Consider the following 27,051-nt stretch of genomic DNA (forward strand, 5'->3'; position numbering starts at 1 on the left):
AGTCAACAAGAGGGAGCCCAAAGATTGTGTTTTATCTAGAAAACAGCAGGAAGGAGCATTATCTGCCCCTCCCCCAACAAAACACAAAGCTGAATCGCAATTTCATAAATATTTATCACATAATATTAAGTAAAAGACAGAGTTCTGGGTACCACTAGGCAGAACTCAGAGAACTGTTGAATAACAACAAAGTAACCAATGGACAGGCTACTCCAGAGCTCACAGTCAACTGTCCTGGTTTGCTTGAGACTGAAAGGGTTCTCAGGACATGGGATTTTTAGAGCTAAAATTTATTTAGTCTCTCATAAATGATGATGAATTGATTACCCTACTTATCAGACAACTCAGCTTCAATTTCTATGATTTTTTTAACCCCAAATTTCTGCTGGATTATAATAATGTGTAATATTTAGGGTAAATTATTAGGCCTGTAGATACTTGCTTTTTGCTTCACAGAGATATACAGGAAAAAATTTTAGTCTTTCGGAAACTGTTTCTACTGATTTACTTTCCTAGTTGTATTGAATTAACCATAATTAATCTCTGAGCCCTATTTTATAAAATAAAAATAACTATCATGAAGATCTGCTGTGAGGAATAAGTGAAATAATGTGCTGATTATTTTTTACAGTACTGTGCAGATGAGATATTAATTATCTGCAAACATTTTGCTGTAGCAACAATGGAATAATAGAAAACAAAAAATCATTTTCCATTCTCTCATAATGAAGTTTCCTCTCAATATGCTTTGTAATTTAACAGAATTAAAAATATTTGAAGATACAATGGAGCACAAAATATTATTGTACTGCCATCTTTGGGACATATTTTGAATTACACTTTTGTGTAATTGAAGTAAATTGTTTTTCAAAGGCAATGAGGTTATGTTTCAAATGTATCAGCAATGGTTATTAAGGCTATTGGTGTAGAGTCTGAAGGTCTCATTAAAAAGCTCCTAGATCAATAAATCACAAGGAATTGAGTCAACAATGACTAACACCTGTCACAGAGCTCTCCTTATGGATGAGGCTGGTTCCTGGAATGATTAACTGTTAAAGCTGGAAGGGACATTAGAAGTCAGTTCTTGCAGATGGCTTCCTGTCTGCTTCCCCTGAGGGGAATTCAACCTGGGGATTTAGCAACAGGAAGAGTAGCAGATTTCAGGTCTGGGAGCTGCCTGGGAAGAGGGGATAGGCAATGTCTGGCATAAAGGAGAGACACCAGACATCCAGGCTCTACATACAAACATTGTCTATATATCCTTGTGTGAACGAGTGAAAACATGAAACTTGTGACATAGCCCATTCCTTTATGATCCTGAGCTCTGTCTGATGAAGACAGAAATCAGAAAAGCAACCTTCAAGTACGCCATCCTGGGAATATGAGTGTGTCTAGTACCTCTTTACCTAATAATGCACAGTGGGATGGGGAAGAGATATTCAGAATACTGAATGGAGGAAACCCCTTTAAAAGACTCTCTGGCTTCCTTAGGCTGCATAAACTATGGTTCTTAAGTAAGCTAAGCAGTTATTTTACTGGAGAATTTAGGCAAGAGAATCAAAGCTGTACTAAATTAAGAGTGTGTGTTAGGAAGGAAGAGAAGGAAAGAGGGAATACAAAAGTCAAGAGTTGTGCTTCTGGGGCTGGGGATGTGGCTCAAGCTGTAGCGTGCTCGCCTGGCGTGCGTGCGGCTGGGGTTTGATCCTCAGCACCACATACATACAAACAAAGATGTTGTGTCCACTGAAAACTAAAAACTAAATATTAAAAAATTCTTTCTCTCACTCTCTCTTAAAAAAAAAAGAGTTGTGTTTAGGTAACTCAATCTTTTGCACTACTTCAATTGACATTTAAAACTTGACAATGAGTTTTGCTTGGACAAACTTCTGAATATTATTCTGGGCCCATCTGTGTCCTTCCTTATAAAAATCCAGTTTTTAGCTATATTCATTTAGCAGGAACCTCCGTCCTTGATCTCTGATCATTCTTAATATCTGATCAAGGTCTTTATCCTCTGTCATCCTCTTCCTGCCCCAAGATGTCTGATCACCCTGGCCTATCTTCAGCAAGAATTCTGTAAGGTTGGATAAACCAGAATACTCCTTCCCCCTAAGATTTCCTCTTAGCAATTTTCTCTCCACTGATCCCTACCCTGCTCCTTGGCTATAAGTTCCCATTTACTCTTGCTGTGTTAGGAATTGAGCCCAATCTCTCTTGTCTACAGCAGAATCCCATTGCAGAGGTCCTTGTACATATCTCAAGAGCCCTGAATAAAGTGAGCCTTGTATGCTTAAGCAAGTATATTGAGCAATTTGTTCTTTAATAAACTTCGGGGGATGTGGCTGCCTTTCCTCCACAACTCTCACCTCCTTCCTAATCCATTTATGGTCCTCTCTTTACAGTCCCTTTCTTCAAGCCGTATCAGTCTGCCCTCAAGATAAAGGTCCTCAGATTCAGCCCTTTCTTGTTTCCAAACCTTGGTCTAAGCTTCCGGCTGTGGGTCAGTTGAGTCTTCCTCTGCTGAGGACTTAAATATTATGCAGGGAGAAGGAAGAATCGTTCATTATCCTGCAGGAAAGGGTCCAAGAGTAACTCTTTGGGACCAGTTTGATTGGAAGCTTGGTAACAGGATTTAATACATTCCAAAGATTTGGCTATGTGAGGGAATGTGTATTCTTTCTATGAATATAATCTGGATCCTATGAATAGTCTAGAGACACTTTGTTCTTGGCCTGATTTATATTACAAAGAAGTTCCCTCCTGCCTGGGGAATGCCTTTCACAGCCTGAGAGTTTCCTTTGGAACACTATAGGCTAGGGCTACAGATTATCCTGCAGGCAAACACCATTTAGGTCCCAAGAGCAAAAGCCCCTGAGATGTAGTAGTCCCTGAGTGGGTTCCATCCTGTACTGCAGCAGAAGGATCAGCAACCTTTTAGATATTGCATTAAATTTTTGAGCTATGGCTTAATGTGGTATGTCTGGAGTAGATAAGTGGCTTCTGAAACCCTTCTTTAGAAATATTTTTTCTCACACCCACTAAAATTTTAATTGCCAACCAGAAAAGATTAACAATGTAAATTATTGGCAAAGATGTGGAGCTATGGGAATGCTTTTACATTGCTGTTTGGAGAATAAGATGGGTAAAACCTGGCTATTTCCAATTAAGTTAAACGTACACCTAATTTATGATCCACTTTTAGGTATATAATCCAGAGAAATGAATGCATATGTCCACAAAAAGCTCATACATGAATGTTCACAGCAATTTTATTTCACAAAAGCAAGCAACTGGAAACTATTCAAGTATCCACCAACTAGATGATGGATAAAGAAACAGTGGTATTTTTATATAATGGATTTCTCAGCATTAAGAACAAACTACAGAGACATCAAACAACATGGATGACTCTTGAAAATACTGTACTACTTTTAAAAAAAGTCATACACAAGAGGAGTACATAGGGTATGATCCCATTTACATAAAGTTAAAGAACAGGCAAAATTTAATCTATGGGCACAGAAATCACAAATTTGGTTAACTTTTAGGGGTACGTTGAAGAATACAGACTTTAAAAAGAGCATGAGGGGAACTTCGTAGGCTGGTATCACATAAATATATTTTTTTTTAATTTGGATCTAATGGTGATCACACATTAAGGTTTACAAATGTGCAAAAAGATAATACACATAAGGTTTGTACATTTTTCTTTTACATAAATTATGGCTCAGTATGGTACCATTAAAATCTCCTTTCCTCTCTTTCAACCCCTCCAATTAGAATTCCATTTGGGTTTTCTAGCTCTTCTTTTTATATCATCTCAGTGGAGTTAGGTCAACTGGGAGCACATTAGCTTTAGGAAGCAGGAGGGAGGGAGGAAAATTCCAAAGGCAGCCGCCTCCACTTTGTAACTCTACTCAGGAGTCAAGTGGTGGCAACTGCTTCAAATGTCACAGAAGAACATCTCCACCTACTCCTTGCCTGTGCCCGGATGGATGTGGCTGGAGAAAAAACACAGCTGTGCTAACTTAGTCTCACATTACATTTATCCCCTCAAATCTCAAGTGGGCCCTCTGCACGTCCTTGCAATTCTATTATATTTCATGAGTAAATTTACTCTTCTACTTCTTAAAATTTTTCATACCTTAACCCCCTCTCTCTTCAAAGCAACAGCACCCTCTCAGCTGACACCTTGTTTCGTATTTCGTTAAGAAAACCGAGGCCAATTGCCTCCTCTTCCCACCATGGAGTCCCTCAGGTCCTCTGCATGCTAGCTCACCCACTGCCTCTGCTCCTGGTTTGGTGCCTCAGTGGTTCTCAGCCCTGGCTTTGTGCAGAGCTTTTAAAACACTGATGCTCAAATCTGTTCTCAGAAATTCTGAATTATTTAATCTGAGTGGAACATCATTTTTCCCTTTCTATTCATTATTTTTTAATTCTAAGGGGTCCTAATATACAGGTAGAAGTTAGAACCAGGAATTTAGAAGGTCTAAGTGCCTGTCTAAGCACAGTCCCCACTTCCAGAGTGATACTCTTCTCTCTCATCGTCTCAAAACATTGTTCTGCCAGTGCTTTGCCATCTTTCCTGCATTGTCAGTGTTTCTCTTGTTACTAGACTGGTCCTATCAGCATTCATACATGTCTAACATCTTGTCTTAAAAATGCCCCTTCCTTGACTCCAACTTTCCCCTCATCTGCTCCCTTTAGAGCAAAACTTCTTCAAGTAGTTGTCCACACTGGCTATCTCCACCCTACAATCTCCAATTTTCCCATTAATCTATTTTTGTCTCTACCATTCAATGTTGAAATCATCAACATCCCACATGTTGGCAAACCCAGTGACCCCATTTTAAGTTTTGATTTACTCCAACATGTAATATAATTAGGTTTTCTTGAACCCTATCACTAAGCGAGGATATCATCATCTTCTTTCATCCTTACTTGTGCTCATTCTCAGACTTCTTTGTGTACCTCCTCCTCTGTTACCCAAGCTGTAAGCCCCAGATGATCCCTTGGCTCAGTCTTTGTCCCTAACCTTCTCTAGCCATGTTTTTTTTTTTAGGACAATCTCATCCAGTTCCTTATGTGGGTGGCTCATACATGTGTCCTGAACTCTTGTCTCTTTTCTAAGTGCTGGGCTTATGTGCTTCAAAAATATTACTTTCACACAAATCCTTATCTTAGGATCTGCTTCTATGAAATTCAACCTAAGACACTGGGTACAAAAAGAGTTCTAGAAAACGGACTCCAAGGATGGGATTATTCACCTGACAGATGGTCGTCAGGCCCCAGCCCTGTCAGTAGGTGGAGCACTGTACTCTGGCACACTGTGGCAGAGTGATTGCTGACGCACATCTATGGCGAATTTGAACACGATGCAAAGAAGCAGATGCACTGGCTTTGGCATGAGAGAACTAGCAATTAGAAGGATTTTGGAACAAGGTAGTCATTGATGAGGGAAAATAACAGGCTCATGGCAATCAATGGATAATTGAAAGTAAACTGTGAGAGTCAGTGGGCCTCTTGGGAAGAACTTAAAGGGAACATTGTTTTCTGTAGCTGCAGGGCAGGCAGACATGCACCTGAGGAGCAGACATGAGACTTAATTGTGAGAGTGACAGAGTTTCACAGCAGGCTGAAGAATTCTCAACACCAGAGTTGGGGCCCAAGTAAAGATGGAGAGCTAGAAAGGGAATTTCTGGGTATTTTTACTTGAGCATCTTAAATCAGATTCTGTTAGAACCACTTGCCTGCAGATATGGCCCCCTTCCACCTTGTGGAAGACAGAGACCCCACTTCCCTTTTCAAAGGCAATACAGACACTTCAAAAGAGACTTGAATCTTAGAAAATAGGCTGTCTTCTCAGTTTCTATCTCTACTATATTTTCTGGCTGCCAGACCAATAACTAGACTCTGATCTTCAATAATCATTTGCTAGACTTTTGAGGGAAGATACAGATTAATTATACACCAATGAGTTGACTCACATGTGCTAGCAGAAATCAGAAAAGTATGACTACGTGTGGATGCTAAGGATCGTGAATCAAGGAGTGCAAATATAAAGCTGAATATGGGAACACTTTTCTATAACACAGGATTTAATACTTTTGTAACAGTCGTGGAAAACAGTTTTAATATGCTGTTATTATGACACTTGGAAGCTTGAAAAAATGATGGGCCATGCTACATACAGTTAGGAAACCAGAACTCCAGGGAAGAGCGTATAGAAGTGAGCATGTTTGGAAGGATCTACTATGACATTGGAAAACCCATCCTGGCCCTGTTTCTTGGGAGGATAGAGAGGACACTTTATTTTCCAGGACAATAAACAGGCCTACTAGTGAGGGACCAGCATCAGTAGAAGCTCAGCAGCATCCATCCTCAGTAGCACAGGATTTATTTGGCTCCTAATAACAGTGGAGATGGCAGCCCTGGATTAGTTGTTAAGGCCTAACCATCTGAAGCAAGGTGGGCAGAATTACTGTAATGGGCAGCAATATCAGAATGGTGTCAGGAGAGGCGGACCTGCAGGATCTTTGCAGATAGCTAATAAAGGTAATCATGTTAATCCCAGGGGTAAGATAAGTGGACAGTGCATTATGCAAAATGTAATTTGAAGAGATTAAAAATGGATGAGGAGAGGCTGACATCACAATCTCTTACCCAGTTTCCAGACCTGAGCCAGTTATCAGACCCAGAACTCCACCACTGATGGTCCCTGCTAGACTTTCAAAGTTTATACGGTAGTGATCCCCACCCCCACAAGTTCTTCCCCAAAGGATCCTATGGCTACCTACTCAGGAAACAAATGGGGAAGAGGGAGTTCCTGGATCTTTCAAGGATAAGGACTTTGGATACAAGTTCTGGGCTAACACTGATATCCAGGGACCCAACACCTATTACAAGAAGAACAAATGGAGTCCTTGCCCAGATCTGACACACAGTGAGTGGGTCAACTGCATTCAAACACCCATAATTATTTAATACTTAGCATTTGGTAGTACCAACACTTTGATTTTTGACTTGTAGAGGAAGAGCTAGTGTAGTAGGAAAGATCTTGTGGAAGTTACTGAAACCTCCACTGTCCTTAAAAATGTGATAAAAAAACATATATATACACACACACACAAACATACACACACACAAACATACACACATACACATCATTATATAACAAGGATAATGGAAGAGATTTGGGGTGGTGGTTCTTCTCATATCCCCACTTAATTCACCATTTTTTTCTTTAAAATCTAGACAGATCTTGGCAATGAGTAGACTGTCACAAATTTATCTATGAAGCCCCAATAGTGGTTGCTGTGCCAATGTGGTACCCTTACTAGAACAGTTTAACAGCCTTAGGTGCAAATGTGATGAGAATTTAACACAATTCCAAAGATCTCTCCTATTGCAATTATAATAAAAATTATTACAGAAAAATACAAGAAAATTAAAGAGGATCAGAATTTTAGAGAGGCTGAGTGTTCCCAATAAGAATGGCTACTTTTGAATTAGAGATTTGTCTAGCATGTGCAAGATCCTAGGTTCAATCCCTAGCACCACACACAAACACATTTCTACTTCTTTCTTTTAGCAAACAAATTGTCCTTAAGAGTCTTCTTCAGCAGTTTTTCTGGTATCAGGTGGGTAAGAAGCCCCCAAAACTTAGGCTGAGTTTAATCAACCAGGAAGTGTATATGCACTATTCTAAGTTGTGCCATGATTTATGGATTCTTATCCAATAGCCAGAATAAAACTCTAAGCTTCATTGCGTAATTTTACTCAGAAGCTATGGACCTGGGTATAGCCTAGCTCCAGTTCTCAGGTTGCCTCTTGGAATCGGGTATTTCTAACTCTAGTAGACTTTGCCTGTCTTAGGTACTCTGTCTTCTTATTGGGTATTTTTAAAAATCACTGAATAGTTGAGTATCTTAGATATAGCATGTAATTCCATATCCTCTTTGGGAATCTGGCTTCTCCCCCAGATTCCCAAATCTTGCCATGCCTCAAGGCAGCATGATCTCAGCCTATTGAACTGAGTGCTCTTTCTAACATCATATTTGTCCCCTAAGTGGATGATGTCATATGAAATGGACTTGATGAGCAGGAAACACTCTGAATGCCTTGGTAACATGCATGAAATCCAAAGGATGGAAGATAAACCTTGCAGAAATTAAAGGATCTTCTACAGTGGTGCAGGTGCCATGGGATGCTGGAACATCCTCTACAAAGTAAAAATAAATCAGTATCCCTTGAGCCTCCTATCAGTATGAATGAATTCTGAAGCTTGAAAAAAGTCTGAAGTTTGGTTCAAAATCTGAAGCCTGTTCAGGTTTGGGAGGTAGAGCTTGGGGGTAGAGCTCCCACACATTCATCAGGTAGTGTTAACGGTGATAGTTTTAAGTGGGTCCTACAAGTAAGGAGGGGTCTTGCAACATAAGCAAGTCACCTGAGCCATATCACCCAGTAGATAGGACTGTGGTACTAGAGGTATCTGCGTACTCAATGATACTATGGAAACCGGTAAATTCCAATAAGAAAGTTACACAGCATAGACCCTTAAGCTTTTGAAGCAAAGCCATGCTATCTGCATGTAAATATGTTATTTTGCATGGCAAAGGGGGTTTGCAGATATGATTATGTTAATAATTTTGAGATGAGAAATTATCCTGGCTTATCTGGGTGAGTGCAAGTTAATAACAAGGGTCCTAGTAAGACAGATACAAAGGGTCAGAGTCAAGGAAGAAGAAGTGGCATGAAAGGGGTTAGGGAGAAAGGGTGAGAGAGGGAGAGAGAAGGAGAAGAGAAGGGAGATGTGGGGGGAGAGAGATATATTATTAAATATACTGTACTGCTGGTTTGAAGATAGAAGAAGGGGCTATGGGCCATGCAGGAGGAATGAAGTCATGTTGACCCTTGATTTTAAATCAGAAAAAAACTAATTACTGACTTCCATAATGGGACATTGATAAATTTGTGTTGTTGTAAGTATGTGGTGATTTGTTACAGCATCGGTAGGAAACTCATACAGACTTTGCTCACCAAAAGTAGGAGGCCTTAGGCCTGCTGAATGTCTAGGCAAATAGAGATCAACACTGTGTTTTTGATACAAGGTGAACAACCTGCTACTTGATGACAACTTGACAATGTTTTCCCTGATTAAGAGTAACCTGTCTTCTGAATGTGTTTTGCCTTTGCTGAATTCAGGGCATCAGCCAGCCCCGCTATCCCTGGACTCACATAGTGTCTGATATGCTGACATGGATTCCTATCAGCAGTGTTCCAGACCATAGACCCCACTTTGCAACAGAGAAGGTACATCAGTGAAAACATGACTATGGCATCCACTGTCCCTATCACATACTCCACCCTGCAGAAGCTCCTTCTTGATGGCATGGTGATGTGTTCTTTTAAAGGAGAGGACCCTTCTACTCTGGGTGTCCTACTTCAGGACACACTACATTCTAATCAATGCTCAATTTATGGTTATGTAGCTACAATAGAGAGAATATTTGAAAATATATGAAAAGCAAGGAGTAAGAGTAGGAGGGGACTTGAACGACTGAGAAATCGGTGCTTCCTATTCTTACAACTGTAGAATCTATGGGTCTTATAGAAAAGAAATGAAAGTTCCAGTAAACTTGAAGCACAGCTGTTGAGTGGTCATTTTAGATTCCTCATTCCAGTACATTAGGAGGCAAATAGAAGAGTTCCCACATGGACAGGGGGCAATTAGTCCTGACCATCATGAGGAGGGAGGGCTACTGCAACATGAGGAGGACATGGAGCAATACATTTGGCATGCAGGGAACCCTCTGGGTTGTCTTTTGGTCTGTCAATGCATAGGCTCAACAATGCCTAAGTAAGTGGGAAAGTATAGCAATCAAAGTTCAGTAAGAGCATGGTACCGGAGGTCTCATACCATTCAATGGTGAGGTCCTGACCATCCCTGCAGGCAACCCAGAAGTGCCAGCAGGGGATGAAGGGAATCTAGAATGGATGGTATAGAAAAGAGATGATGAGTATAAGTATATAATCTTGTTACCAACTGCAAAATTCGAGGCTTTGATTTTTCCTCTTTTGGTATATGTCCCCAGGAATTGTGACAATAGAATGCCAAAGAAGCTGTTCCCATATGGAGTAAACTTACTGTGTGAAGTTAATCTGAGCTGTGCAAAGAATGAACTGCAGCCAATGCTATAGGGCCATGGCATCCTTCTTCCAGCTGCTGCAGATGATGGTTGCTAAGAGCAGTATACGTGCTTTTGCATTTAACTTTTGTCCATTCAACATTATAATGGGTATATCCCATTATAATGTGGTTGTACATAGCTACAGTAAGTTCTTACTGCTGTGTAGCATCTGATTGCTGGAATATGTCACAATTTATTTGTTATACATTCTGTTGATGAATCTTTGAATTGTCTAGAGTTTTAAACTAATTACAAATAGTTACAATAGTTACAAACTATTACAAATGCCTGTGGACATTCTTTTACCTGTCTTTTAATACACATACATATATATTTCTTTTGGATTTCTACCCAAGATTGAAATTACTAAATCATAGTTCTATATGTTCTATGATATTAGATAATGTTAAACACTTTTCCAAGGCAGTTTGTGTCCTGGTAGGAACTATTTTTAACTCTATAGATATGAATATAGTCTCCTATATAATCTTCTGAAAGCTTTATTGCTCTCCTTTTTACCTTTATATCACAAATTATTATGGTTTGGATATGAAGTGTCCCCCCAAAAATTCATATTTTGAGGGTTTGGTTTCCAATGCAGTTTAGAAGCGAGGCATTTAGGAAGTGATTAGATCATAACAGCTCTGACTTCATCAGTGTATTAATCCACTGAAAGCTGAATGGATATTGGGAGGTGGTAGAAACTGTAAGCAGGTGGGACATGGTTGGAAAAATTAGATCACAGGTGTGTATGTGTTCTTGGGGACTATATCTTGCCCCAGCTGCCCTCCTCTGCTTCCCAGCTACCATGAGCTGAGCATCTTTCCTCTCCATGCCCTTCTGCCATGATGTTCTGTCTGACCAATGGACTGAAAGCTCTGAAACTGTGAGACAAAATAAACCTTTCCTCCTCTAGTTTGTTTTTTGTTAATTGGTTCTATTTAGTTATACTTAACAGTAGAACCCATTTTAACATAATTATAAAAGCATGGAAAATATATCTTGTTCTAATTTGGTCCTTAGTACCTTTACTTCTCCTTTCCTTTCCCCACCCCTCTGCTCCTTTCCATCTATTGATCTTTCTGCCATTTATCCATGTTTTTTTTTAAAAAATTACTTTCTTGTATATGTATATGTATATGATGATATATATATATATATATGACAATACACACATACATACGTACATACACACACACACACATCGGAAAGTATGTCCAATTCCACTCCAATTTGTTCTTGTCAGATATTTTGCTCTCAATGATAGAAAGCTGACTAATATAGTTATCAACTTGGAATTTTTTTTGTTTAGAATTGTTTTTTTATGTATGGTTTGAGACAGGACTCAAGTTTAGTTTCTTTTCCATATGGAAATAAATTGCATATTTGATTCAGAATACAATTTAAAAGTGTTTTAAAAGTTTCCCCTTTCTTCTGCTGTTCTCCAACACAGTACCTATAATGTTTTAGTTGTTTGGCTTTTCTCATAAAGGAGTTTGTGTTTGAAATGAGTTATTAGAAAATTATTTGGTTGAATCTCTTGTGATGATGGGATTATAGTCCTCCTTTTTTTCCCATTAAGAAATCGAAATTTAGAGAAGCTAATTAATTCAGTGAATAGGTTCTTCTATACAAGGATTCACCCTACTAATGCTTTAAACCAGATAGAAGTGATTTGATTGATGGAATGGTTTCCATATTTAATATAATGGAAATTGATGACCCAGGCCTTCTAAGGAACTTCTGCTAACCACATGTGATTGCATTTCTGAGTCTGACATGGTTGCTTCAGCTTTTACACTCTTGTTCTCATTGTAGTCTAAAGGGAAGGAAAGAAGAGCATGGGATGCACACCCCCTGCTTTTAGGATGTTAGCTAGGAATTGCACACTTTCACTCATATACCTTTGGTCAAAATTAGTTTTATAGCCACACCCACCTCCAAAGGAGCTTGAGAAACAGTCTTTACTTTAGATGGCCATATGTCCCTGATACTTAGGGTCTTTATTACTAAAGACAAAAAGGAGATAATGAGTACTGAAATAGCCAGCCATAGCCAGGTACTTGGTTTGAGCACATCTGAGATCAGGACTGTGTAACTCCAACTTGCACAGCACAGCCCTTGACAGTAGCTACACTAAGTAGTTTGACTATCAAGTAGATTTGTGGGTTACCTTCTATCAGAATTTAATTCTTAGATGTCTCTACAGATGTGTGTGTGCACCCTTTTATTAATAAATAATATTTCTTCACTATGTATTTTTTTTCTTGATGAAGCTCTCAAATGAACGTTATTTAAATTTTTTTGCTATTGTTAGTAAAAAAAAGTTTCCAAAGCCTGTTTTTGTTCTCATTACTTAATAGTTTTTTCCTTCCTTCCTTCCTTCCTTCCTTCCTTCCTTCCTTCCTTCCTTCCTTCCTTCCTTCCTTCCTTCCTTTCTTCCTTCCTTCCTTCCTGTCTCGCTCCATTTTCCCCTCCTTGTTTCCTCCCACTCCTCTTTCTCTTTTATCTTCAATCTGGTGCCCTGGCATTTCCTCTCCACATCCCTCTGCTTATAATTTAATAACATGGAATAAGCCAAGTAAGGGGTAGGATGGGGTAGGAGAAGTGGTGAGTCATAATGTCTCTCACTTTTACATATTTTTAAAACTTTTATTATTAGTCTTTATTACACAAGTAATACATGTTCATTGTAGAAAAAATTAGAAAACACAGAAAAGCAAAAGAAAAAATAATCACCCATAATCCCACTACCTATAGATAACTGCTATTAACATTGTAATGTGTGTCCTTCTAGCTTGCTTATGCATATATATATATATATATATACATACATGGATATATTTATATATAATTTTCTTTTTACAAATATTATATCATAGTATACATACTGTTTTATAACATGTTTTTCATTTAATATATATTGTGAACATCATTGTTTATTCCCTGAAAAAATTATACAGATACTACATGCTCATGTGGAAAAATTAGAAATTACAGATATGCAAAAAAGAAAATATAACTGCTCCAAATCTCACCTCCCAGAGATAAATTCTGTTATCCTTTGGCAAGCATCCTTTCAGACTCCAATGCACACATGTGTATGTATGTTTTTAAAAGGGATCATATGGTATTCTTCTGCAACTTCCTTTTATTCATTTCATAATCTAACCTGTACATTTCAATACATATACATAGAGCTTATTCTTTATTGGTGCACAGAATTCCATTGGATGAGGTACTTTATTCAACTAACCATATAATGTAGGCTTATTTTCATTTTCCTACTTCTCCAATAATGCTGCTATAAACGTCTTTTCTTGCATATATTTGTATAATGAATGAATGCATCTTTACTCCTTTTTTGTGAAAATGTTAAAGGAAAATTTCCCTAACATGGAATTACTGGGTATACAGGAAAAATATAGTGCCAAAATATTTTCCAGAAAGGTTGTATCAATTTACTCTCCTGTTGACTGTAAGAGAATGTTCATTTCCATACTTCTTAGTTGTCCCTGGAAACTTTAATTCTTTAACTCTCAGCCTTTCTGAGATGTAAAAGGGAGTTTGTCAGACTAATTTGTATTTTTGATTACTAGTAGTTCAACTATTATTTTAAGTTATGATACATTGCCACTTTGTGTCCTTACTTCAATTTTCCACTGGAAAGTTTGCTTCTTTTTTTTGAGTCATAAAATATCACTCATGTCATTCATTCATTATTCACTCACTCAATAAATGTTTTCAGTTTATCTGTGTGTCTAGAGCTGTGTTAGTAGTTGGGAAAACAAAGTAAGCAAAATAGTCATGGTTGCTGTCATCTCTACTTCCAATTTAGCAGGATAACCAGACAATTAAACAAGCAATAGTGAAAAAAGCATGGGGGATTATAAACCATGAAAACTTCCCTAAAGCAGTGGTATTTAAATTCTTGATATATATTTGAGATCTAGACTCGGTTTCATATATTAAAAATAATATTTTCCCTTAATCTGGTGTTTTTTCAAAGGAATTTTTGATTTTGAATCAGTCCAATCCATCCATCTTTTCCTTACAATTATTACCTTTGGCATTATGCTTAGAAAGGCTTTTTTGTTTGTTTGTTTGATTGTTTGTCTTTTTCCACACTAAAATAGCATCTTCATCCATGTTGCCTGCTAATCCTTTTGTACGCTTAATTATGTGCTTTAACATATTTATCTTTATTTAATTTAGAATTTATTTGGATGAAAGTTATGAGGTATAGTTCTAATGTTTCTCCCAATAAATGGCTAATCCGTTATCCCAATAAAAGTTGTTTAATAATTCAATGTTTTCTCAAATTTGAAATGTTATATTTATAATGTGCTTGATTTTTTTTTTTGGTTCTTGGGTTAATTGTAGACTGTGTGTTTAATTCTAGTGAGGCCACTAGTACCATTGCTTTTTCTTAGTCTGCCTATAGTTACCTAAAGGTTGAATGCTTTCCTTTTGGTGACATTCTAGAACACAAGCAGTAATGAATATTGCTGAAGTATGGGGTTGAGGGATAGGAAGTTAAGCTGTATGACAGCCTTAATCCTTTCAATGTCAAGACTTTCAGAGTCTGAAATTCCAGACAGGATCATTATTAATCTGGCCCCATTTGTTCCCTTTCTTAAATGAATCCTATGGTTTTATACTCTGTTTATTTCCCCTCATTCTGAAGCCCAACTTTCAGTAGGTGGCAGTATTACCAAACACTGAGCATCTCAACAGTTTTCACAGAGGAACAAAATGGTCAGGCAGAATTCAGAATTTTCCCCAAGAGCTTTAATTCACTTGAGGAGGCATCAGACTGTTCTACTTCTAAAGTTCTCTTTGCAGTGAGTCTGCACCTAGATGCACGGAAAACATAAGCAGAGAGATTTTCAAAGTGATACCTTGGACTTGTAGGCATTTTACTCATCTTATCCTAAAGTGCCTTTGGGCCCAGTCCCCTGACTGATCTAAAATCCAGGGGGCTTTAAGTGCAATGATTTTGGTGAAATTTCGTTGATTTTTATTTTCCTTATATGAGGTGGTATTTTTCAGGTTTCCCACAAGGAACACATATTGCTGTTGTAATCTGGGGGGAAAACCAACATAGGATATTACAAATATGGTGGTCAAATAAGTGAGTGTGTGCCACAAAAATTTACATCCTTTTGTGTTTCAAGTTTGTGGGTACACATGAGAAAATAGGCTCAAAATTCTCTTCTTACCCTTGAGATCAGCTCAAGGTTATTGCCAATCTCAAAGCAAATCACTAGCAGAAGCCAAGACAGCAGAACTTTATCTCATGAGACCACACCTGAGAAAGTCCTTGGGTAGGTGAGAGTAGAGAGGGGTAGCTCTTAAAGGTTGTGCTGGCATATCTAATGGGAGATGGTAAATTACCTATTGCAGCTAGGAGCCAATGTAGGTTATCAGAACTTTGAGTACTAAATGTAATTTTTAGGACCTGCTACTGCAAGGACATCTATAAATCTTGGAGTGTGTCTACAGGAACTATAAAACTGATCGAAGGCTGGAAAACAGGCACTATGAATAAAAGATAAGGTGGCTGAATATATTACCTTAGATATGGAAAGTCTGGCTAAGTAATTAGACAAATTCCCATCTCCATGAGTAGCTACTACAGCCTTCCCAGACATGGAGGTGAGACCTGAATTTATTAACAGTCTTCAGCTGTACAAAGGACAATTGCACAGAAGGTAAGTGTTACTTCACACAGAGACTAAGGCGAGAGTGAGCACAAATTAACCAAGCAGAAGTGATTTAGGTCAGGCATTTAGAAGAACGTGCTGAACACCAAGGTCGGACTTATCAGTTAGTAGCTTTGCATGGATTAGTAGGAACAAGATTGAAGCTAAGAGGTTAATATAGTCAAAGGGTGGGAGAGGGCAGAGATGGGAGCTGAGAGCATGCCAATTTGGGCTACTCATAATTTTGAAAACAGGCCTTTAAATAAAATAAGATCAGGGGATGAAAATGAACCAGATCCAGGAAAAAATATTAAGCTTTAATCAAGATTGATTTGTAAAAATCAAAGTGGGCAGACCAGCTGAGTCTGGGAGTGGTTGCTTGTTTTCTAAGGTGGTCTTTAAATAGCATGGTTCCACAGTGTTTTACAACTATTTAACAAAGAAAATTGTGATTTTTCTCCCATGACTTGTCTGGGGTACTTCTGTTTGTGGATGGCCAGAATACCTGTAACCTCATATTCATTACCAGTCCTTTGAAACACAACTCTGGACTCCAAGAATAAGGTCAATAAATAGCTGGTGTTATCAAAATAGAGACCTGCATAGCCTTTGGAGTTCTCCTCCAACCCTTTAATCCTTTTGTTTGCTTTCAATACAAGGAGCTAGAAGACTATTCCAATAGAATGAACTATATGAAAATGCTATTTTGTAGGTCAAAACAGTCAAATACTAGCAATTTCATATAATTCAACCTAATAGAATAATTATTTACTCTCTTCATCTTCATGAAAGCCAAAAGCTTTAATATATTTAGTTTTTAGGTCACAGTATTGGTGTATATATAAGTGCCTATACAGGATTGAGATTAAAGTTGTATCTTGGGTAAACCACTTGTAGGCATCTAGCTTCTTCTTCTATTGTACTGGACCCTGGTATTTCCTGTCCGACTTGACAATTGTTCAGACTATGTGAAACAAGAAAAGAAGTGCAAAGACTTGATCTTTCAAACCACAGGAAATTCTGTGTGGGAAATAGGTCAAAGGAAGAGCAGGGGGAAAATATAACAAAATTTATACCATGATACAAGTTTAGTGGAGGAAGATCACAATGAAGTCTGGAGCAGATAAACAAAGCACGTGGCTTCCTCCTTTCTAAAATATAGTATTGCTTAATGTGTCCTGCTTTCAAGATTCTAAGCATAAGACAAGACACCAAGTACACATTGGAAAAGTCATATCTGCATAGTCATCTAAAATGAGACAAGCTTAGCTTAACTAAAATTTTTTTATTAATAATGTAAAATGTTAAATATTTTTACGATCTGAGCTAATTCCAGCATGCCCTATAAGATTTAACACTATGCTGATGTGCAGACACCATGCTTCAAATTTCAATTAGAACGAAATGTGATAATATTCAATTTTACATTGGAGGGTAATTGTATATGTTACTACACCATTTCCTAACTGTATAACTTCATTCTCCAAGAAGCGGAAAAAGACACCATTGGATCAAAGGGAACTTAGTTGCCCATATGCATTGTACGAAGTTATTAGGATTATTGTATATTTACAAAATTAAATATTTTTCATATATGATTTTTGTTGCATTATAAATTAAGATATTTTTATGTTGAAGCTTTTAGATTCTGACAGAATGGAAGACTAAACTTAAATGAGTGCAGAGAAAGCAATATGTGAGGTGGTGTATGTTTGATTATAATATTTCTAATGATATCGATAGATTGAATATTTGAACACAGTTTTGCAGTTTTAAATAATTTCTATGTTTAAAGACTTTTTTTCATTTATGATAAATTGTTGAGATCAGCAAGAGCTATAGATAGACTATTATAAGTGAAATAAATTTTCTCTGTATAATACATTTAAAAAACCTTTAAATTATTTAAAAATCATAATCCTTGCATCTATTATGGCATGGTTTGGAGCAGACATGCACAATGTCAGCTTTAAAAATCCTTTTAAAAACAGCCTGCTTTTTGATTCTGTTCTTTTTTTTTCTCTTGAAGGCAGCTGCTTTCAAGTGTAAAATCATTTAAAAGGGTAGGGAGAGGCGGATAAAAGTAATAAGAAGGAAGCATAGAAAACATAGTCAAAAACCCATCACTGTGTGGTCCAGCTGTCCGGAGGTCCTCCGGTTTTGTAATTTTTTTCCAGGTGTTTTCAGTGGTGGGCTTCAGGAAGAAGAAGAGCCTAGCTTGAGACGAGACAACACAGCCCAAAGAACCTTCTCTTCCGTCTTCTAACCAGAGGGTAGGGAGTTAGATTCAGAAGGCTGCTGTCATCTGTGAGGGGACAGAATGTACATATGATTGAGGTATAGACAAAAACCCTTGATCTTTATGAATTGGCTTTAAAAAAATCCATGATCCCTTGAATCAAGCTTTTTCAACCTCAGCGCTGTTGACATTTTAGAACAGATAATTAATTCTTTATTGTGGGAGGCCATCCTGAGCTTTGCGTAGTTAGCAATATCCTTGGTCTCTACTTTCTAGGACATCAGGAACACTCTCATGTCAGTTGAGACAAACCAAAAATGTTCCCAAATATAACAGAATGTCCCCTAGAGGAGGGGCAAAATAGCCCAAGATTGAGAATCACTACTCAGAATTAAATGAAAACTGCTTAGAGGCAATCTTTGAGTTAGGAGAAGAATATAGCTTACTAGAAAGAGTGTGTGCTGGCTTCTTTTCTCAATTTGCCTCTACTATTTACTAGTTCTGTGATGTTGAACATGTAACTTAAGCTCACTAAGCTTCAGTTTCCTGGTCTATAAATTAGGATTTAATAATAATACTTACCTTAGGTGAGGATTAAATGAAATAAGCTATGAAAAACACTCAGCTCAGGTGGGTAGCTTAGTGCCTTGCATTAAGTGCCTTGCATAGAGAGGAAGCACTCAGGTAATATACCCATTGTTAAGTCTTTTCCTTTACATAGGACCATTAGCAATATTCACTTCCTTCATGTCTCAGGAATTGCATGTCTTCAGATATTTCCTGTTGGGTTTTTCCCCAACATTTTCTATATATTTCTGTTCATAAAAGCATCCAGAGAAGATTGAACTGTTGAATTTCTAAGTTTTGGTTTGAATTATTTTGCAAGTAGAGGAAGAATTAAATCAGTAAGCCAGATCTGGTTAAACAGATTGCTTTTTGTGTTTGTTTGTTTGTTAAATAGTGCAGTCCAAAAGACAGAGAGGGTAGAAAGATCCTGTTGGGGCAGAATTAGGCTGTGGGAATCTCAGAACCTGGGGGCACAAAAAGGAATGGCCTGGAAAATGCCAACTGGGGTGATGCTAGCACATGGTCTGACTGGACCAAAAGGGCTGGGTGGAACTGGTGAACCTTAAATGCCCTTCAGAGTGGGGCTTAGGGGATCCCCCTTTCCCTACCCTAACCTTAAAGGAGACAGAAAATCTGAAAAGTCACAGAATTAAAAGAAGAGATGGATTCCGTGATGGAATGCTTCACCTCAATAGAACTGGTTTGTAGGTAAGGGCTTGTTTTTCTTGATAACTGAGCCTAGTTGCTTAGGAAACTGTCAGGTTAAAAAAAAAAGCCCTGGGGCTGGGGTTGTGGCTCAGTGGTAGAGTGCTTACTCAGCATACATGAGGCTGAGGCACTGGGTTTGATTCCCAGCACCAGATAAAAATAAATAAATAAAATAAAGATATTGTATCCATCTATAATTTAAAAATATTTAAAAAAATCTTGGTTTTCTGGTCCTCTTACATTAAACTGTATCATCCAATTCCCCAGGTTTTCTTCCCCATCCTTAAAGACTTCCATGTGTTATTTGTAAATGGGCCTTGTCCACCAAAACTGACAGTAGTCCTTAGAAGGGAATACTATTTTAAATATTTATAAGTCCAAGCCAGAGAAGAAAACAGATACCCCAGTTGGGCACATCAAATGACTTAAACACAATCCTTTATGCAGTCTCCATAGATTAAAATTCTGTCTCAAAACTTAGATTCTGTTAAAAGGACTATTTTTTCCCTTTCCATAGTGAAATATAATTTATGATAATCTGGACATCAACAGTTTGAGAGCTAGAAACAGAGCATCTTTCTTTTAGCATTAATTTGTCCCCAAAGGATGAAAACACTGTCTAATAATATGCATGAACCTCATTTTTTCAAGATAATCTCTTAGAGATGAACCATGATAGATCTGGGACAGAAAGAAATCATAACTCACTTTCTCATCATTTCTAGGACTCTTATTTCTTTAACCAACAAATGATCAATAAGCTTAACCTAACTGGAGATGGCAAAGATTTTAGGAGACTCTGTAAAACACTAAGGGTAACTACACATCTTGAAACTCAAGTTGACCAACAATTCAATGCTTCCCAATTCCCGGAACAGAGTCATCAGAACTAGGGAGGAAAAATATATATCTCAGATTACACACACACACACACACACACACACATATCTCGAAGAAAGAGTTTTTATATTTTCACTTTTTTAAGACTTGGAAGATCTATCTTCCAAATTCCTACATTTCCTGCTTTCCTTCCCCATAATACTTAGCAGATTTGAGAAGAGACTTAACTGGTCTTGAGATATATATATATATATATATATATATATATATATATATATATATATAAAATAAAATGCAATTCTGATGTGTATTGTTCTCATTATATGATGAAATGTGTGCCACAATGTTGTTTTTATAAATGAAAATGTGCCTCTGTATGCTATGGTCAGATATTTAGTTCTATTTTTAATGTTTTAAATGTACACAGTTATTATACACAAATATTATATGATCTTTATTAGAATGAATCTTGTTCATTCATTACAGTGAATCAAAAAGGCTTTCAGTTGTATGGCTTTTTTGGTATTGAAATTCATCGGGGGATCCAACATGGCCGCCGACGAGGAAGCAGCGATTCTAATGTCTCCACAGTAACGGGCTCAAAAAGACCCTTTGGAACAGCGGCAGTCTACCTACTGAGGAACTTCTAGCAAAATTCCGTGAAGGGGGTCCTGCCGGGAATTGTTCCTATTTCTTTCTTTTGTCTTTTCATTTTTCTTATCCCCCCTTCCTTGAATTCTATCTGCCTACTCTCATTCTCTTTAGTGACTTCTTCCCTTCCCTTCTAATACCTTTCCTCCCAAGCATCAAATAAATTTATAGGAGTAAACAGTAACTCAGCAGTCAAACAGAACAAGAAGCAACATGAGCAGCTTCAAGAAACAAGGAAGAAAAGGAGTACAAACAATGCAGGACAGCCTAAATATTCAGGAGGACCTAGAGTCATCAGAAAAATGGTCATATAAAGACCTCAAGGAACACCTTAGACAGATGGAATGGAACCTTAAAGAGGATACAAGACAGCAAATTCAAGCAGCGAAAGAACACATTGAGAATGAATTACATAAACAGCTAAAAGAAGAAGTTAAGCATCTTTATCAGGAGATAGAGATTATAAAAAATAATCAAAAAATAATTCTAGAAATGAAGGAAACGATAAACCAAATTAAAAACTCAATTGAGAGTATCGCTACCAGAGTGGAGCAAGTAGAAGCCAGAACGTCAGATAATGAAGACAAAATATACCATCTTGAAAAGAGTCTAGCCAACTCAGAAAGGCTGGTAAAAAATCACGAGAAAAACATCCAAGAGTTATGGGATAACATGAAGAAACCAAACTTATGAGTCATCGGGATAGAAGAAGGTACAGAGATTCAAACCAAGGGAATGAGTAACCTGCTGAATGAAATAATTACAGAAAACTTTCCAGAAATAAAAAAGGAAACAGATATACAAATTGAAGATGCATACAGGACACCGAGCACACAAAATCACAGTAGACCAACGCCAAGACACATTGTTATGAAGATCTCCAATATACAGAACAAAGAGAAAATATTAAAAGCTACAAGAGAAAGGAGACAGATTACATTTAGGGGTAAACCAATACAGTTAACAACGGATTTTTCCTCACAGACACTGAAAGCAAGAAGGTCATGGAACAATGTATTTCAAACTCTGAAAGACAATGGATGCCAACCAAGAATTCTGTATCCAGCAAAATTAAGCTTCAGGTATGACAACGAAATAAAGATCTTTCATGATAAACAAAAGTTAAAAGAATTTGCAGCCAGAAAACCAGCATTGCAAAGCATTTTGAGCAAAACACTACACGAGGAAGAAATGAAAAACAATAACCAAAACCATCAGTGGGAAGTGCCTCGGTAAAGACAGAGGGTGACGGGAAAGATAATCACGGAGAAACAAACTAAATTTTTTTTTTAAAAAAAGGATAAACAATCAAACATGGATGGAAGTTCAAACCATATATCAATAGTAACTCTGAATGTTAATGCTTAAACTCTCCAATAAAGCGACATAGGCTGGTATCATGGATTAAAAAAACAAACCCAACAATATGCTGCCTCCAGGAGACACAGCTGATTGGAAAAGACATACACAGGCTGAAGGTGAAAGGATGGGAAAAAATATACCACGTACACAGTTCTCGTAAGCAAGCAGGGGTGGCCATCCTCATATCGAATAAAATCGACTTCAAGACTAAGTAAATCAAAAGGGATAAAGAAGGTCATTATATACTGTTAAAAGGAACCATTCACCAACAAGGCATAACAATTATCAATATCTATGCACCAAACAATGGTGCTGCGACATTCATAAAACAAATTCTCCTCAAGTTCAAGAATCAAATAGACCACAACACAATAATTATGGGTGACTTCAACACACCTCTCTCACCATTGGACAGATCCTCCAAACAAAAATTGAATAAAGAAACTATAGAACTCAATATCACAATCAATAACCTAGACTTAACTGACATATATAGAATATATCAACCATCATCAAATGGATATACTTTTTTCTCAGCAGCACATGGATCCTTCTCAAAAATAGACCATATATTATGCCATAGGGCAATCCTCAGTAAATATAAAGGGGTGGAGATAATACCATGCATTTTATCTGATCATAATGGAATGAAACTGGAAATCAATGATAAAAGAAGGAAGGGAAAATCCAATATCATATGGAAAATGAATAATATGTTACTGAACGATCAAGGGGTTACAGAAGACATAAAGGAGGAAATCAAAAAATTCTTAGAGATAAATGAAAATACAGACACAACATATCGGAATCTATGGGACACAATGAAAGCAGTTTTAAGAGGAAAATTCATCGCCTGGTGGTCATTCCTCAAAAAAAGAAAAAACCAACAAATAAATGAGCTCACACTTCATCTCAAAGCCCTAGAAAAGGAAGAGCAAAACAACAGCAAATGTAGCAGAAGGCTAGAAATAATTAAAATCAGAGCGGAAATCAATGAAATTGAAACAAAAGAAACTATTGAAAAAATTAACAAAACTAAAAGTTGGTTCTTCGAAAAAATAAATAAGATCAACAGACCTTTAGCCATGCTAACAAAGAGAAGAAGAGAGAGAACTCAAATTACTAACATACGGGATGAAAAAGGCAATATCACAACAGATGCTACAGAAATACAGAAGACAATTAGAAATCATTTTGAAAACCTATATTCCAACAAAATAGAAGATAGTGAAGACATCGATAAATTTCTTAAGGCATATGAGTTACCCAGACTGACTCAGGAGGATACACACAATTTGAACAGACCAATATCAATGGATGAAATTGAAGAAGCCATCAAAAGACTACCAACCAAGAAAAGCCCAGGACCGGATGGGTATACAGCGGAGTTTTACAAAACCTTTAAAGAAGAATTAATACCAATACTTTTCAAGTTATTTCAGGAAATAGAAAAAGAGGGAGCTCTTCCAAATTCATTCTATGAGGCCAATATCACCCTGATTCCGAAACCAGACAAAGACACCTCAAAGAAAGAAAACTACAGACCAATATCTCTAATGAACCTAGATGCAAAAATCCTCAATAAAATTCTGGCGAATCGAATACAAAAACACATCAAAAAAATTGTGCACCATGATCAAGTAGGATTCATCCCTGGGATGCAAGGATTGTTCAACATATGGAAATCAATCACCACATCAATAGGCTTAAAGATAAGAACCATATGATCATCTCGATTGATGCAGAGAAAGCATTTGACAAAGTACAGCATCCCTTTATGTTCAAAACATTAGAAAAATTAGGGATAACAGGAACTTACCTTGACATTGTAAAAGCTATCTATGCTAAGCCTCAGGCTAGCATCATTCTGAATGGACAAAGGTTGAAGAAATTCCCTATAAAATCCGGAACAAGACAGGGATGCCCTCTATCTCCACTTCTATTCAATATAGTTCTCGAAACACTGGCCAGAGCAATTAGACAGATGAAAGAAATTAAAGGCATAAAAATTGGAAAAGAAGAACTTAAATTATCACTATTTGCAGATGACATGATTCTATACCTAGAAGACCCAAAAGGGTCTACAAAGAAACTACTAGAACTAATAAATGAATTCAGCAAAGTGGCAGGATATAAAATCAACATGCATAAATCAAAGGCATTTCTGTATATCAGTGACAAAACTTCTGAAACGGAAATGAGGAAAAACACTCCATTCACAATATCCTCAAAAAAAAAATAAAATACTTGGGAATTAACCTAACAAAAGAGGTGAAAGATTTATATAATGAAAACTACAGAACCCTAAAGAGAGAATTTGATGAAGATCTTAGAAAATGGAAAAATATACCCTGTTCATGGATAGGCAGAACTACCATCATCAAAATGGCGATATTACCAAAAGTTCTCTATAGGTTTAATGCAATGCCAATCAAAATCCCAATGGCATATCTTGTAGAAATTGATAAAGCAATCATGAAATTCATATGGAAAAATAAAAGACCCAGAATAGCAAAAGCAATTCTAAACAGGAAGTGTGAATCAGGTGGTATAGCGATACCAGATTTCAAACTATATTACAGAGCAATAGTGACAAAAACAGCATGGTACTGGTACCAAAACAGGCGGGTGGACCAATGGTATAGAATAGAGGACACAGAGACTAATCAACAAAGTTACAACTATCTTATATTTGATAAAGGGGCTAAAAGCATGCAATGGAGGAAGGATAGCATCTTCAACAAATGGTGTTGGGAAAACTGGAAATCCATATGCAACAAAATGAAACTGAATCCCTTTCTCTTGCAATGCACAAAAGTTAACTCAAAATGGATCAAGGAGCTTGATATCAAACCAGAGACTCTGCGTCTGATAGAAGAAAAAGTTGGCTCCGATCTACAGATTGTGGGGTCGGGCGCCAAATTCCTTAATAGGACACCCATAGCACAAGAGTTAACAACAAGAATCAACAAATGGGACTTAATTAAACTTGAAAGTTTTTTCTCAGCAAGAGAAACAATAAGAGAGGTAAATAGGGAGCCCACATCCTGGGAACAAATTTTTACTCCTCACACTTCAGATAGAGCCCTAATATCCAGAGTATACAAAGAACTCAAAAAATTAGACAATAAGATAACAAATAACCCAATCAACAAATGGGCCAAGGACCTGAACAGACACTTCTCAGAGGAGGATATACAATCAATCAACAAGTACATGAAAAAATGCTCACCATCTCTAGCAGTCAGAGAAATGCAAATCAAAACCACCCTAAGATACCATCTCACTCCAATAAGATTGGCAGCCACTATGAAGTCAAACAACAACAAGTGCTGGCGAGGATGTGGAGAAAAGGGTACACTTGTACATTGTTGGTGGGACTGCAAATTGGTGTGGCCAATTTGGAAAGCAGTTTGGAGATTCCTGGGAAAGCTGGGAATGGAACCACCATTTGACCCTGCTATTGCCCTTCTCGGACTATTCCCTGAAGACCTTAAAAGAGCATGCTACAGGGATACTGCCACATCGATGTTCATAGCAGCACAATTCACAATTGCTAGACTATGGAACCAACCCAGATGCCCCTCAATAGATGAATGGATAAAAAAAATGTGGCATCTATACACAATGGAGTACTATGCAGCAATAAAAAATGACAAAATCATAGAATTTGCAGGGAAATGGACGGCACTAGAGCAGATTATGCTTAGTGAACTAGCCAATCCCTAAAAAACAAATACCAAATGTCTTCTTTGATATAATGAGAGCAAATATGAACAGAGCAGGGAGGAAGAGGGGGAAGAAAAGAGTAACATTAATCAGTGACATGAGATGGGAGGGAAAGGGAGAGATGAGGAAAACTGCATGGAAATGAAGGGAGACCCTCATTGCTATACAAAATTACATATAAGAGGTTGTGAGGGGAATGGGGAAATAAATAAGGAGAGAAATGAATTACAGTAGATGGGGTAGAGAGAGAAGAAGGGAGGGGAGGGGAGGGGGGATAGTAGGGGATAGGTAAGGTAGCAGAATACAACAATTACTAATAGGGCATTATGTAAAATTGTGGATGTGTAACTGACGTGATTCTGCAATCTGCATTTGGGGTAAAATTGGGGGTTCATAACCCACTTCAATCTAATGTATGAAGTATGATATGTCAAGAGCTTTGTAATGTTGTGAACAACCAATAAAAATTAAAAAAAAATAAATAAAATCCCACCCATCTAAAAAAAAAAAAAGAAATTCTTCTCATCTAATCTTCTTCATAGATGCATTTGTACACATTATGTGCCCATACACATACATGCACATACACACACACACACACACACACACACACACATGGGGTATATATGCTGCACTTATATATGTCACTGTATACATAACACATATATATTATGTATATATGTCATAAATACATGTCACTCACAATAGGATAGAAGTGTTAGGACTTGTGAGGAAGGTGCTTATACATTAAGCAAAGAACAGGCTGCCTATTAAGGACACTGCTGATTTGGTGACAAATTCACAAAGGTGAATCTTTGTGACACCTTTGCCCAGCCCAGAGCTTGTCTGATTATCACCTAGGGCCGAAGAGACACAAAAGCTCAGAACTTCTTGGCAAAAATTCAGAGCAGCTTTCTACACCACAGGAAACTGAGATTTCAGTAAATGCTGAAATTCACCAAGCAGGAAGTATGCCTAGAATGGTTTGAAGTGAATTAGACTCCAAGAAAAGATGTCTCTATACTGATTGAAATCTTGTCTCTGAAGCAAAGGGTTGCTG

At 37.4% G+C, this 27,051-nt stretch overlaps 1 protein-coding gene across 2 annotated transcripts in view; it reads right to left on the bottom strand.

The window, feature by feature from the left end:
- Window positions 1-12,881: 12,881 nt before the first annotated feature.
- RGS7BP (regulator of G protein signaling 7 binding protein) overlaps window positions 12,882-27,051 on the bottom strand; it is a 108,003-nt gene continuing 93,833 nt past the window's right edge. For both annotated transcript variants that reach the window (XM_081285347.1, XM_081285348.1), the window contains exon 6: window positions 12,882-18,200. In XM_081285347.1, coding sequence (XP_081141473.1) covers window positions 18,109-18,200 — 92 coding nt within the window. In that variant the 3' untranslated portion in view covers window positions 12,882-18,108. The remainder of the gene's footprint in view (window positions 18,201-27,051) is intronic.

Source organism: Spermophilus citellus (assembly GCF_964194105.1).
Source record: "Spermophilus citellus genome assembly, chromosome: 1".
NCBI lineage: Eukaryota > Metazoa > Chordata > Mammalia > Rodentia > Sciuridae > Spermophilus > Spermophilus citellus.